Source organism: Oncorhynchus tshawytscha, linkage group LG24, assembly GCF_018296145.1.
Source record: "Oncorhynchus tshawytscha isolate Ot180627B linkage group LG24, Otsh_v2.0, whole genome shotgun sequence".
Classification (NCBI taxonomy): Eukaryota; Metazoa; Chordata; class Actinopteri; order Salmoniformes; family Salmonidae; genus Oncorhynchus; species Oncorhynchus tshawytscha.
Genome location: NC_056452.1, coordinates 15,108,167 through 15,123,471, shown reverse-complemented (window position 1 = coordinate 15,123,471; position 15,305 = coordinate 15,108,167). Strand labels below are relative to the sequence as shown.

The 15,305-nt window shown below is 47.1% G+C and overlaps 2 protein-coding genes across 3 annotated transcripts in view; both read right to left on the bottom strand.

Annotated features, from left to right (window-relative positions):
* Positions 1–1,688: 1,688 nt before the first annotated feature.
* Positions 1,689–6,119, bottom strand: LOC121840674 (putative uncharacterized protein YKL202W). Its single transcript, XM_042305363.1, has 2 exons — positions 5,088–6,119; positions 1,689–4,823 (listed from the first exon to the last, which is right to left on the bottom strand). The coding sequence occupies exons 1-2, from the start codon at positions 5,648–5,650 to the stop codon at positions 4,712–4,714; spliced, it is 675 nt and encodes a 224-aa protein (XP_042161297.1). The 5' UTR covers positions 5,651–6,119; the 3' UTR covers positions 1,689–4,711.
* LOC112223623 overlaps positions 1,689–15,305 on the bottom strand; it is a 73,273-nt gene continuing 59,656 nt past the window's right edge. For both annotated transcript variants that reach the window (XM_024386714.2, XM_024386716.2), the window contains exons 15-18: positions 10,011–10,155; positions 9,583–9,726; positions 9,089–9,351; positions 1,689–3,338 (exon numbers count right to left, since the gene is read on the bottom strand). In XM_024386714.2, the coding sequence (XP_024242482.1) occupies positions 3,278–3,338; positions 9,089–9,351; positions 9,583–9,726; positions 10,011–10,155 (613 nt within the window). In that variant the 3' untranslated portion in view covers positions 1,689–3,277. The remainder of the gene's footprint in view (positions 3,339–9,088; positions 9,352–9,582; positions 9,727–10,010; positions 10,156–15,305) is intronic.

Sequence of the window (15,305 nt, the reverse complement as noted above, 5' to 3'; positions counted from 1 at the left end):
TCGAGGTCTGTGGTTTCAGACTACCAATGAAAGATTATCAAACTACCAATAAAAGTTTATTTTAATCTGTAAATAGTTTTAACAGAGGTCAGCCTCTCAATAGAAGAAAAAACGCAGTCACAAATAACAATTAACAGGTAGACATTTTTAACAGCAAAACAGGCGAAGTGAATCACATGTTGAGGTTTCTAAATACTCAAACATTTCATGTAGAATACAGTCTAATGGTTATTTCAGCCCCAAATGGTGGGCAAAATGTTGTGGTGCTGAAGGACAGCTCCTCTGGTCATACAAATCATTTCACTGACTAGACACATACTCTACTGTAACACCTGCAGTTTGTTTGGAATTCCTCCGTTTGCCATTGTTGGCCATTTATTGCTGGAGCTTTGATACGAAGACCCAGGCCTATACAGTAGCACACGGCTACTTACAACAGATAATGCTCTACTCGAAGGTCTTAGATCTTTGTAGAGTCTTACTGCCTTTGGTGCACTATGGACACTGCTGTCCATCTATCATCACTATGTCCACTCCTATCTTGAGTTTACCATGTGATCTTAACAAAACAACTTTTGTTATGTTGTGATCATGAAGTAAATACACTTCATGGCCCAAAGTATGTGGACGCCTGCTCGTCGAACATCTCATTCCAAAATCATGGGCATTAATATGGAGTAGGTATGCCCTTTGTTGCAATAACAGCCTCCACTCTTCTGGGAAGGCTTTCCGCTAGATGCTGAAACATTGCTGCGGGGACTTGCTTCCATTCAGCCACAAGAGCATTAGTGAGGTCGGGCACTGATGTTGTGCAATTAGGCACGCAATCGGTGTTCCAATTCATCCCTAAGGTGTTAGATGGGGTTGAGGTCAGGGCTCTGTGCAGGCCAGTCAAGTTCTTCCACACCAATATTGACAAACCATTTCTGAATGGACCTTGCTTTGTGCACAGGGTCATTGCCATGCTGAAACAGGAAAGGGCCTTCCCCAAACTGTTGCCACAAAGTTGGAAGCATAGAATCGTCTAGAATGTCATTGTATGCTATAGCGTTAAGATTTCCCTTCACTGGAACTAAGGGGCCTAGCCCGAACCATGACAACAGCCGCAGACCATTATTCCTCCTTCACCAAACTTTACAGTTGGCACTATGCATTGGGGCAGGTAGCGTTCTGTTGGCATCCGCCAAACCCAGATTAGTCTGTCGGACTGCCAGATGGCGTGATTCATCACTCCAGAGAACGCATTTCCACTTCACAATAACAGCATTTACAGTTGGCCAAGGCAGGTCTAGCTGGGCAGAAATTTTACGAACTGACTTGTTGGAATGGTGCCACCCTATGACGGTGCCACATTGAAAGTCCCTGAGCTCTTCAGTATGGGCCATTTTACTGCCAATGTTTGTCTATGGAGATATCATGGCGTTGTGCTTGATTCTATACACCTGTCAGCAACACTTTTGTGGCTGAAAATAATTGAATTCACTAATTTGAAGGGGTGTCCACCTTCGGCCATGTAAATCGTGTAAGTCGTGATTTCAACATAATGAGGGAAACATTTGTATTTATTTATATGTCCTCTGGAGTTCCAGTACTGGCCCCATTTGTGGTGGTATCTTATTTTATGTAGTTTTACTATGATACCTTGTACCCACTATGATATTTGACAAAATACAACAATGCACAAACAATCACTTTTTGAAACACTTTTATTTCCCCCGCTATGCCTCCCCAGAAGAGCTCATATACAAACAATGTTTCCTTAAAGAAGTGAGGTTTTAACAGGCAGTCGACACGTGTACAGCTAAAATGAGTAGAACTATCCAAGTAAAAACATTTCAAACGTCTCTCCTTGGCAGCAGTCTAAGAAAACTGAAATCAGTCAGAACCCCACTGTAGTACACTATATCACAGTTTTGAATGAATTGGTGGCTTGGTGTGGTGTCTACAACACATTAGCAGAAAACAGCAGAAATACAACAACTTTTCCTTCAATCAGCTTTATAATTTAAAAAAAAATCATGACAATGAACTGCAGGACAAAAATGTTGTTCTATATATTAACCTTTCATTAAATACTCTAAACATAATACAAAGGAAAGCAGACCATAATAATATTATCTCATGCTGTATATATACAGTATATACACACATGTCACATTCAGAAGTGCTGGCTGGGAAAGGGTCAAACATACAGTAACACCTAGGCTTTCATTTCAGTATCAAGGAGCCAACATTTAGATTTTATTTCCCGGAAATGTCACAATCAAATAGGCACATTTGACATACTTGGGAGGGAACTAGCGGTTTCCATGCAAACCAGTGCCATGGAGACCCTGCAGCTGCTCTGTGATAACGTCAGAGGGGGCGGGGTGGCAGAGTGGGGCATAGAGAGCTCGCTGAGCTTGACACGGAGTCCTGACTATCATACTGCTGTACAACAGACAGCGTACCGTATCAAACTGTCTGTGCCTCTCTCCCTCATGGTTAGTGCCTGGGCCACAGGGAACAGGGCACGTACTGCATAGACCCCAACATATGAAGAAATAGTGTGTCGAAGATGACATTTTCAGTGTGGTTCACCTGTTGATTGAACTACACAACGTCCATTTGTATGTAAAGGGCCCTCATACCTTGTACCCTCCAATGTCCCGAGGTGACATGTCATTCTGTGATAGACTAACCTGATCACATATGCCACAAATGTCAAACACTATCAGTAAATACAAGTACCAAGCAGTAATATCACAGCAGTAACATCAAGTTACAATACAATTCAAGGTATATGTCATCAGTAATAGTAACAATATACACAAGCAAATGATGATGAAGGCAGCTTCCCAAAAGATCGTGTAGGAGAGTGATAGCAGTGAGATGATGACTGAGACAGAGGGCAGAGCAAACTGACAAGGGGGAAAGGAAGTGACGAGAGAGAGGAGGATGAGTGAAGGGGAAAAATAGAGACGGTATGAGGTTGGAGTGGAAAGAGATCATGGAAAAGGAAGGTGATAAATGGAAAAATAGCTGAAGTGAGATAGGAAAAGATGCGAGGCAAAATACACCAAGTGAAACTTTGACTTAACATTCAATTGTCTGTACTAAAATTGTACAGATACTTTTTTCCCAGCAAGGTAACTACATGCAATGGATAAACCATTCCTGCTTCAAAACATTACATGAATCTGCCAGCTAGAATATCCTCCTCAGCCACATTCCTTAAATAGGCTCCTTAGTAGAACAGCAGGTCAGCCAGGTCGCAGCATACTGCATTCAATGACATTCACGAACCTACAGCAGAACAGCCAGGTCGCAGCATACTGCATTCAATGACATTCACGAACCTACAGAACAAAAACACATCTCCTCAGATGTACGCATTCGCACGCGCACACACGCGCGCGCGCACACACACACACACACACACAGAACTATCTGTCAACGATCACAGATAGCTCCGCAGTACTCCCTAGCCAGAGACTGCGAATGGGCCACTCTAAAAAGCTTGTGCAGTGCGGGGGCAGCAATGTTATGGCTGAAAGTTAACTGAATGTCCTGCTAAACAGCGCTCTCTGCTGGTAGGATGCTGGCAACACAGCTGTTCAAGGCGACGTTTGAAAGCCTGAGTAGAACATGTCTATCCTTCAAACATATTACGCAACTATATGACATTCTCCAGTGAATGTTTGAAACTGAAGGTATGTCAAGAAATGGCTATGTCGATTATTTTTTATTTACATTGATTGAGGATATGGTATGGATAAGCTTCCATACATATTTCGCCAGTAAATGCATTGCCGCTCCCCTGCAAGGCAATCCTCTCACATTCCACGTTTCACATTTACCTGTTACATTATTCCATGTCTGTTTTTTTTGTGTAGCAACAACACCAAAACATTACTCTCTGACATGAGTAACAAATACCTTCAAAGTAAATCATGCAAACAATTTAAAGAAGAATGCCTCTCTCACTCTCTTCAAAATAATTCAGACCAGAGAGTTGAAATCATGATGGGAATTGATTGTGGCACTGTCCCACTTCGCTAGGTCTTCTTTCTCAGTCTCATCATTGTTTGATAGAAACATAGGCTTTTAGATAATACTCAGATTGTGCTGGTGCCTTTGTTGCCCCTTTACATACAGAAGAATACTACGTAAAAACACATGATTATCACAGAACACTTTCAGGACATTTAAATACAGGGAATGTATAATATCAACTCTGTATGTTTATTTTATGCATATTCACCAGGATATATTGTAAAAGTACATATACTGTATAATGTATGATACAATATAAGCTTAATATAGTAGCTGGCAGGTTATTATAAAACATCTGCCATAAGTTTACTATGAATATGAATAAAATACTTCTTATATTCTTGATATTTCATCGTACAATGACGCTTACAACAGTACACAAGAGGAAGAGGAGCATGTCCGACAGACTATTGTAAAATACTGTAAAAATATATATAAAAAAACAAGAACATTCAGGGTCTGCCTGGTGAGTGTTAAATAGGTCTTATAAACAAGTGCCCTATACATATACACATAGATTAAGGGAGTAACAGGGAGGACATGTCAGGGGGTAACAGGGGGGACAGGTCAGGGAGTAACAGGGAGGACAGGTCAGGGGGGACATGTCAGGGAGCAACAGAGAGGACAGGTCAGGGGATAATATGGAGGACAGGTCAGGGGGTAACAGGGGGACAGGTCAGGGAGGACAGGTCAGGGGGGACATGTCAGGGAGTAACAGAGAGGACAGGTCAGGGGATAATATGGAGGACAGGTCAGGGAGTAACATGGAGGACAGGTCAGGGAGTAACCTGGAGGACAGGTCAGGGAGTAACAGGGAGGACAGGTCAGGGAGTAACAGGGAGGACAGGTCAGGGTGTAACATGGAGGGCAGGTCAGGGTGTAACATGGAGGGCAGGTCAGGGAGTAACAGGGAGGACAGGTCAGGGAGTAACATGGAGGGCAGGTCAGGGAGTAACATGGGGGACAGGTCAGGGAGTAACATGGAGGACAGGTCAGGGAGTAACATGGGGAACAGGTCAGGGAGTAACATGGAGGACAGATCAGGGAGTAACATGGAGGACAGGTCAGGGAGTAACATGGAGGACAGGTCAGGGAGTAACATGGAGGACAGGTCAGGGAGTAACATGGAGGACAGGTCAGGGAGTAACATGGAGGACAGGTCAGGGAGTAACAGGGAGGACAGGTCAGGGGATAATATGGAGGACAGGTCAGGGAGTAACAGGGAGGACAGGTCAGGGAGTAACAGGGAGGACAGGTCAGGGAGTAACATGGAGGACAGGTCAGGGAGTAACATGGAGGACAGGTCAGTGAGTAACAGGGAGGACAGGTCAGGGAGTAACATGGAGGACAGGTCAGTGAGTAACAGGGAGGACAGGTCAGGGAGTAACATGGAGGACAGGTCAGGGAGTAACAGGGAGGACAGGTCAGTGGCTAATATGGAGGACAGGTCAGGGAGTAACATGGAGGACAGGTCAGTGAGTAACAGGGAGGACAGGTCAGGGAGTAACATGGAGGACAGGTCAGGGAGTAACATGGAGGACAGGTCAGTGAGTAACAGGGAGGACAGGTCAGGGAGTAACATGGAGGACAGGTCAGGGAGTAACAGGGAGGACATGTCAATACAACAGCGTGAATAAAAATACAACACAACCCAAACAGTTGCTGCTCTCTTTTTTTTTCCAGGAAGAAGAAAAAGGCATAAAAGAAAAAGCTGAGCTCAATGCAGACATGCTGAGAAAAAAACAAAGTGCAGCCCAGAGAAGTAAGAAAGAAGAACAGAAGCCCACCACAAGACAAAGCGAAAGCAACTGGCAAGGAGTAGTATCAACTGTTATTAAATGGGCACTCTGCGATTCAACAATACAAAGCATCTACCCTGCCACTGATTTGGTAAACAGCTGAGGGATGGGGCTGGAGAAATGTAACCCCTCTCACATCCATGGACAGCGCTATGGATACAAGGACTAACCATCAATGATATCTGAAACGTAGTTTTAACCATGTTTTGTGGAGATTCTGTTTTTGTTTACAATTACACTGTTTACAAACAAAGGAGTAAAACAAATTTATATTTGGGGTTCTGATGGGGTACAACAGTTGAACTAAGCTCATGAGGCACATATACAGTGGGGAGAACAAGTATTTGATAACCTGCAAAATCGGCAGTGTTTCCTACTTACAAAGCATGTAGAGGTCTGTAATTTTTATCATAGGTACACTTCAACTGTGAGAGACAGAATCTAAAACAAAAATCCAGAAAATCACAAGTAATTAATTTAAGTAATTAATTAGCATTTTATTGCATGACATAAGTATTTGATACATAAGAAAAGCAGAACTTAATATTTGGTACAGAAACTTTTGTTTGCAATTACAGAGATCATATGTTTCCTGTAGTTCTTGACCAGGTTTGCACACACTGCAGCAGGGATTTTGGCCCACTCCTCCATACAGACCTTCTCCAGATCCTTCAGGTTCCAGAGCTGTCGCTGGGCAATACGGACTTTCAGCTTCCTCCAAAGATTTTCTATTGGGTTCAGGTCTGGAGACTGGCTAGGCCACTCTAGGACCTTGAGATGCTTCTTACGGAACCACTCCTTAGTTGCCCTGGCTGTGTGTTTCAGGTCGTTGTCATGCTGGAAGACCCAGCCACGACCCATCTTCAATGCTCTTACTGAGGGAAAGAGGCTGTTGGCCAAGATCTCACGATACATGGCCCCATCCATCCTCCCCTCAATACGGTGCAGTCGTCCTGTCCCCTTTGCAGAAAATAATCCCCAAAGAATGATGTTTCCACCTCCATGCTTCACGGTTGGGATGGTGTTCTTAGGGTTGTACTCATCCTTCTTCCTCCAAACACGACGAGTGGAGTTTAGACCAAAAAACTCTATTTTTGTCTCATCAGACCACATGACCTTCTCCCATTCCTCCTCTGGATCATCCAGATGGTCATTGGCAAACTTCAGACAGGCCTGGACATGCGCTGGCTTGAGCAGGGGGAGCTGGCATGTGCTGCAGGATTTTTATCTATGACAGCGTAGTGTGTTACTAATGGTTTTCTTTGAGACTGTGGTCCGAGCTCTTTTCAGGTCATTGACCAGGTCCTGCCGTGTAGTTCTGGGCTGATCCCTCACCTTCCTCCTGATCATTGATGCCCCACGAGATGAGATCTTGCATGGAGCCCCAGACCGAGGGTGATTGACCGTCATCTTGAACTTCTTCCATTTTCTAATAATTGTGCCAACAGTTGTTGCCTTCTCACCAAGCTGCTTGCCTATTGTCCTGTAGCCCATCCCAGCCTTGTGCAGGTCTACAATTTTATCCCTGATGTCCTTACACAGCCCACTGATCTTGGCCATTGTGGAGAGGTTGGAGTCTGTTTGATTGAGTGTGTGGACAGGTGTCTTTTATACAGGTACCGAGTTCAAACAGGTGCAGTTAATACAGGTAATGAGTGGAGAACAGGAGGGCTTCTTAAAGAAAAACGAACAGGTCTGTGAGAGACGGAATTCTTACTGGTTGGTAGGTGATCAAATATTTATGTCATGCAATAAAATGCAAATTAATTACTTAAAAATCATACAATGTGATTTTCTGGATTTTGTTTTAGATTCCGTCTCTCACAGTTGAAGTGTACCTATGATAAAAATTAGAGACCTCTACATGCTTTGTAAGTAGGAAAACCTGCAAAATCGGCAGTGTATCAAATACTTGTTCTCCCCACTGTACGTTATATTATTTAAGAGTCAATGGGTATATCTCAATCGCAGAGTGCCCCTTTAAGGGAAAGGAAAGAAACCATGGGTCTCTCTTGCTGAGAGGATGACGCAGTACAACTAAGCAATAAGGCACAAGGGGTGTGGTATATGGCCAATATACCTCGGCTAAGGGCTGTTCTTAGGCACGACGCATCCCCCAAGCTGCCTTATTGCTATTATAAACAGGTTACCAACGTAATTAGAGCAGTAAAAATAAATGTTTTGTCATACTGGTATACGGTCTGATATACCACAGCTGTCGGCCAATCAGCATTCAGGGCTCGACCCACCCAGTTTATAATGACATGTCTCAAATGACATCCGCCACACTGACAACCCATTTGGGAGATAGGATAGAGATGGGAGCCACAGTTACCCCCTCTCTGAGAGGGGAGAAGAGTGAGAATGTGTAGAGAGTTGAGTGTCTGAAGTCATGAGAGCTCAGTCTCTCCTCTGCCCTCGCCCTGATTCGGGCCAGGAGGAAGAGTTGCAACTGAACCTCCATTGCTGATCCTGATGCATAGTGCACTGCCATTACGGATCCACTAGAGCCATCTTGTTGCTGCCATATTTGCCCCAAAGAAAACTTCAGGAACTGCAAGTACCCTAGTGTTTAGGCTCCCTCATGGAATGTGGACACACCCTGATGTTGTGGAAAAAATGGAACTGCAATGAGTCTAGGGTCTAGCTCCTCTTACTGCAGTATTACAGTACTGTAACACATGTTGAAATCAACAGAACAGTCATTGGAGTCACTTAAGGTGTCAAACATGTAAACATGTTTGGTCCCAAATCAGAAAAAACAACGTCAAGAAAAAAGGTTGGTAGAGGGGTTTGTGAGAGAGGTGACCTCAAAGAATTAGAAGGAAAGGATGCTGGATGGGAGTCCCTGTACGGCGGAGCTACCGCTTACAGGAGGACCCTCTGTCTTACCATATGGTATAGTACAGTCTATTAGTGTATCCAGAAAGCCTTCTCTCAAATAATTCCTGTCCAAGCCCCATGACCTCTCCAATGCTCCTCCCTCCCTCCCTCATGTCCCAACACACCGCTGGCATTGGCCAGTGACCGCGCCAGTCATAGGACCTGCACCTCTGCACCTCCCCTACTGGCTGAGGAGATCGGGGGTGCTGGATGGGGGCTCCATGGGAGGGGGGGGGAGTGGTGTATACAATAAACTCTCACCCCGCTCCTTTTCAAGCTCCTATAACCCCCCCTCACCCGGATCTCAAATAACCTGCGCAGGGAGACAAGCCTGCCACGTCATCACCACCCAGCACCCCGCCCTGACTCACTTCTTGACGGCCTGGCGGTAGCTGTATCTCTGGCCCTCTGTGCGCTTGGAGCCTTTTCCTATACCGCTGCAGCCCACCGGCTCCTTGGTGCTGCTGCCCTGGGAGGCCTGGCTGGCCTGGCTGCTGTCCTGCAGTGTGGGGCTGGAGTGGGCGCGCTGCAGGCCATTGTCCTCCAGGATCTGGGCCTCGAATACGGACAAGTCATCCTCGCCGCAGCGGATCTTGGCCCGCAGTAGCATGGCGTAGGTACCATAGCGCGTTTTCTACATTACAGAAGAGGGAGGGGAGGGAGGCAGAGGGGGACAGAGGGAGAGGGAGAGAGAGAGGGAGAGGAAGAGGGGGGAAGGGAGAGAGAGTGAGAGAGAGGACTGAGAAAGTGAGTGAGGCAGAAATGCAGTGCTGCATAATTGCTTAACGCTTGACTTGATTCCAATTTCTTTCTTTTCTTTTCCTGTAGCCTTTGAAAAGTTCACACACTGTCGCCTCGGGCTTACCTCAAACTCCAGGTACTCGTCCCGCTGGCGGTACTCCTCCAGCTCACGGCCTTTGACCTTTCGGTCTGGAGGATACGAGCGCAGCTCAGCCAGTTCAGTGGAGATGGCCCGGAACCGAGCCTCATGGGACTGGACCTGCTCCTCCTGTAAGCACAGATACTTAGGGTCAGAGTTCACCACCCAGGTCACCAGAGGGCCATGTATTCTCTCCCAGCACATGATCATCACTAGTTTGACCTCTGTAGGCCTATACTTTATTTCTGAGATCATTGCAAGTTTTGTCCTTTAATCATCCTTGTGGACATTTAAAATAATAGCATTTATTCATTCATTTTGAAGAGTGCCTTCAGGGATTTTTTCAATTATGGCAGTGATGTGGTATGGTAAATGTGATTGGTGATATGAGGACATGGTACGGAGGCGGGTACCTGTGACAGTTTGGAGGTGGAGCCTGGCAGCAGCGGTCGGGCAAATTTCTTCTGTGAACCAATGGCTGCAGGGAAGGGTGGTGCTGAGAACATGGCTGATACCGTGTTGATGCGCGTGATCCACGACTGCATTTGCTCTGCGTTTCTATGGAGGACAAAACACACACACACAGAGTTTATGAGATCTTGTTGTACAAACACACGCACGCACGCACGCACACAAGCTTACACACCACACCCCACACATATCAATCCCTACTGCACAGAGCTAAACTAAGCCATCATAGTGATTATCATCACAGCTGCTGTATTGAAAAACGCTGCTTTGCTGTTGAGAAATAAATCATTGAGGGGCCAATTAATAGATGTTATCTACTAACGGGCCATTAGAGACCCCGGAGAGTAATCAGATTGAATCAGACGGTTTTGTCACAACTACCTGGACACTGGCTGAGAAATGAGAGAGAGGATGAGAGGGTGGGAGGGAGGGAGAGAGGAAGAGAGAGAGAGATAGGGAGTGAGAGAGAGAGAGGGGGAGAAACAGAGAAAAAGAGGGTGAGAGAGGCAGGAAAGGAGAGGGGGGGCGGGAGAGACAGAGAGTGACAGAAAGAGAGTGAGAGGGGGGCGGGAGAGGACAGAGAGTGACAGAAAGAGAGTGAGAGAGGGGGCGGGAGAGACAGAGAGTGACAGAAAGAGAGTGAGAGAGGGGGGCGGGAGAGATAGAGAGTGACAGAAAGAGAGTGAGAGAGAGGGGGGCGGGAGAGACAGAGAGTGACAGAAAGAGAGGGAGAGTGAGAGGGAGGGAGGGAGAGAAAGGAAGTTAAGAGAGAGAGAGAGGGAGGGAGGGAAAGGAAGTTAAGTGAGATAGAGGGAGGGAGAGAAAGGAAGGAAAGTGAGATGGAGAGAGAGAGGAAGGTATCTGGGACAGGCTGCAACTGGAGCAGAGCTGGTCCTCCTGGGTGACTGGAACATGTGGCCACATCATGTGCCTCTGCATTCTTGATTTACACCCCCCTCCTCCTCACTCCTCACTCACTCACTCACTCACTCACTCACTCACTCACTCACACACTCACTCACTCACTCACTCACTCACTCACTCACTCACAGACAGACAGACAGACAGACAGACAGACAGACAGACAGACAGACAGACAGACAGACAGACAGACAGACAGACAGACAGACAGACAGACAGACAGACAGACAGACAGACAGGACAGACAGACAGGACAGACAGACACACACACACGCACACACGCGCACACTCAGCAGGAGGTAGTAACAGCCATGACTGCCTCAAGACAGCTAGTGGGCAAACAAGGAGACAAGAGGAGGAGGGAGCCCTTGCAAAGTCAAGATCAGATTTATTGACCGAGGCAGATGTTAACTGAGTGGCGCAGCGGTCTAAGGCAATGCATCTCAGTGCCAGAAGCGTCACTACAGACACCCTGGTTCGATTCCAGGCTGTATCACAACCGGCCGTGATTGGAAGTCCCATAGGGCGGTGCACAATTGGCCCTGCCTCGTCCATGTTTGGCCGGTGACTTGCCTAGTTAAATAAAAGTTAAATAAAATAAACAAATAATAAAAAGAAAAACCAGGGCAGATGTTAACAGAGGGCAGATGTTAACAGAGGGCAGATGTTAACCAGGGCAGATGTTAACAGAGGGCAGATGTTAACCAGGGCAGACGTTAACAGAGGGCAGATGTTAACCAGGGCAGACGTTAACAGAGGGCAGATGTTAACCAGGGCAGATGTTAACAGAGGGCAGATGTTAACCAGGGCAGACGTTAACAGAGGGCAGATGTTAACCAGGGCAGACGTTAACAGAGGGCAGACGTTAACCAGGGCAGATGTTAACAGAGGGCAGATGTTAACCAGGGCAGACGTTAACAGAGGGCAGATGTTAACCAGGGCAGACGTTAACAGAGGGCAGACGTTAACCAGGGCAGACGTTAACAGAGGGCAGATGTTAACCAGGGCAGATGTTAACAGAGGGCAGATGTTAACCAGGGCAGATGTTAACAGAGGGCAGATGTTAACCAGGGCAGATGTTAACAGAGGGCAGATGTTAACCAGGGCAGATGTTAACAGAGGGCAGATGTTAACCAGGGCAGATGTTAACAGAGGGCAGATGTTAACAGAGGGCAGATGTTAACAGAGGGCAGATGTTAACAGAGGGCAGATGTTAACCAGGGCAGATGTTAACCAGGGCAGATGTTAACAGAGGGCAAATGTTAACAGAGGGCAAATGTTAACAGAGGGCAGATGTTAACCGAGGACAAATGTTAACAGAGGGCAGATGTTAACCAGGGCAGATGTTAACAGAGGGCAGATGTTAACCAGGGCAGATGTTAACAGAGGGCAGATGTTAACCAGGGCAGATGTTAACAGAGGGCAGATGTTAACAGAGGGCAGATGTTAACCAGGGCAGACGTTAACAGAGGGCAGATGTTAACCAGGGCAGACGTTAACAGAGGGCAGATGTTAACCAGGGCAGACGTTAACAGAGGGCAGGCGTTAACCAGGGCAGACGTTAACAGAGGGCAGACGTTAACCAGGGCAGACGTTAACAGAGGGCAGATGTTAACCAGGGCAGACGTTAACAGAGGGCAGATGTTAACCAGGGCAGACGTTAACAGAGGGCAGATGTTAACCAGGGCAGACGTTAACAGAGGGCAGACGTTAACCAGGGCAGACGTTAACAGAGGGCAGACGTTAACCAGGGCAGACGTTAACAGAGGGCAGATGTTAACCAGGGCAGACGTTAACAGAGGGCAGATGTTAACCAGGGCAGACGTTAACCGAGGGCAGACGTTAACAGAGGGCAGATGTTAACAGAGGGCAGATGTTAACCAGGGCAGATGTTAACAGAGGGCAGACGTTAACCAGGGCAGATGTTAACAGAGGGCAGATGTTAACAGAGGGCAGATGTTAACCAGGGCAGATGTTAACAGAGGGCAGACGTTAACCGAGGGCAGACGTTAACCGAGGGCAGATGTTAACAGAGGGCAGATGTTAACAGAGGGCAGATGTTAACAGAGGGCAGACGTTAAGAGAGGGCAGATGTTAACCAGGGCAGACGTTAACAGAGGGCAGATGTTAACCAGGGCAGATGTTAACAGAGGGCAGATGTTAACAGAGGGCAGATGTTAACAGAGGGCAGACGTTAACAGAAGGCAGATGTTAACCAGGGCAGATGTTAACAGAGGGCAGATGTTAACCAGGGCAGATGTTAACAGAGGGCAGATGTTAACAGAGGGCAGATGTTAACCAGGGCAGATGTTAACAGAGGGCAGCGTTAACCGAGGGCAGACGTTAACCGAGGGCAGACGTTAACAGAGGGCAGATGTTAACAGAGGGCAGATGTTAACAGAGGGCAGACGTTAAGAGAGGGCAGATGTTAACCAGGGCAGACGTTAACAGAGGGCAGATGTTAGCCAGGGCAGATGTTAACAGAGGGCAGATGTTAACAGAGGGCAGATGTTAACAGAGGGCAGACGTTAACAGAGGGCAGATGTTAACCAGGGCAGATGTTAACAGAGGGCAGATGTTAACCAGGGCAGATGTTAACAGAGGGCAGATGTTAACAGAGGGCAGATGTTAACAGAGGGCAGATGTTAACCAGGGCAGATGTTAACAGAGGGCAGATGTTAACAGAGGGCAGATGTTAACAGAGGGCAGATGTTAACAGAGGGCAGACGTTAACCGAGGGCAGATGTTAACCAGGGCAGATGTTAACAGAGGGCAGATGTTAACCAGGGCAGATGTTAACAGAGGGCAGATGTTAACCGAGGGCAGATGTTAACAGAGGGCAGATGTTAACAGAGGGCAGATGTTAACCAGGGCAGAAGTTAACAGAGGGCAGATGTTAACCAGGGCAGACGTTAACAGAGGGCAGATGTTAACCAGGGCAGACGTTAACAGAGGGCAGACGTTAACCAGGGCAGACGTTAACAGAGGGCAGACGTTAACCAGGGCAGACGTTAACAGAGGGCAGATGTTAACCAGGGCAGACGTTAACAGAGGGCAGATGTTAACCAGGGCAGACGTTAACAGAGGGCAGATGTTAACCAGGGCAGACGTTAACAGAGGGCAGACGTTAACCAGGGCAGACGTTAACAGAGGGCAGACGTTAACCAGGGCAGACGTTAACAGAGGGCAGACGTTAACCAGGGCAGACGTTAACAGAGGGCAGATGTTAACCAGGGCAGACGTTAACCGAGGGCAGACGTTAACAGAGGGCAGATGTTAACAGAGGGCAGATGTTAACCAGGGCAGATGTTAACAGAGGGCAGACGTTAACCAGGGCAGATGTTAACAGAGGGCAGATGTTAACAGAGGGCAGATGTTAACCAGGGCAGATGTTAACAGAGGGCAGACGTTAACCGAGGGCAGACGTTAACCGAGGGCAGACGTTAACAGAGGGCAGATGTTAACAGAGGGCAGATGTTAACAGAGGGCAGACGTTAAGAGAGGGCAGATGTTAACCAGGGCAGACGTTAACAGAGGGCAGATGTTAACCAGGGCAGATGTTAACAGAGGGCAGATGTTAACCAGGGCAGACGTTAACAGAGGGCAGATGTTAACCAGGGCAGACGTTAACAGAGGGCAGATGTTAACCAGGGCAGATGTTAACCAGGGCAGACGTTAACAGAGGGCAGATGTTAACCAGGGCAGACGTTAACAGAGGGCAGACGTTAACCAGGGCAGACGTTAACAGAGGGCAGACGTTAACCAGGGCAGACGTTAACAGAGGGCAGATGTTAACCAGGGCAGACATTAACAGAGGGCAGACGTTAACAGAGGGCAGATGTTAACAGAGGGCAGATGTTAACAGAGGGCAGATGTTAACAGAGGGCAGATGTTAACAGAGGGCAGATGTTAACCAGGGCAGATGTTAACAGAGGGCAGACGTTAACAGAGGGCAGACGTTAACCGAGGGCAGACGTTAACAGAGGGCAGATGTTAACAGAGGGCAGATGTTAACAGAGGGCAGATGTTAACAGAGGGCAGATGTTAACCAGGGCAGATGTTAACAGAGGGCAGATGTTAACAGAGGGCAGATGTTAACCAGGGCAGACGTTAACAGAGGGCAGATGTTAACAGAGGGCAGATGTTAACCAGGGCAGATGTTAACAGAGGGCAGACGTTAACCAGAGCAGACGTTAACCGAGGGTAAATGTTAACCCGAGGGCAGATGTTAACCGAGGGCAAATGTTAACCAGGGCAGATGTTAACAGAATGCAGATGTTAACAGAGGGCAGATGTTAACAGAGGGCAGATGTTAA

Excerpts from the sequence above, each read along its gene's own strand:
- LOC121840674 (XM_042305363.1), bottom strand. The coding sequence starts at position 5,650 with ATGTCCTCCCTGTTACTCCCTGACCTGTCCTCCATGTTACTCCCTGAC. Across the intron at positions 4,824-5,087 it reads CTCCCTGACCTGTCCTCCAT|GTTACTCCCTGACCTGTCCT; the intron begins GTTACTCCCTGA and ends CCTGTCCTCCAG.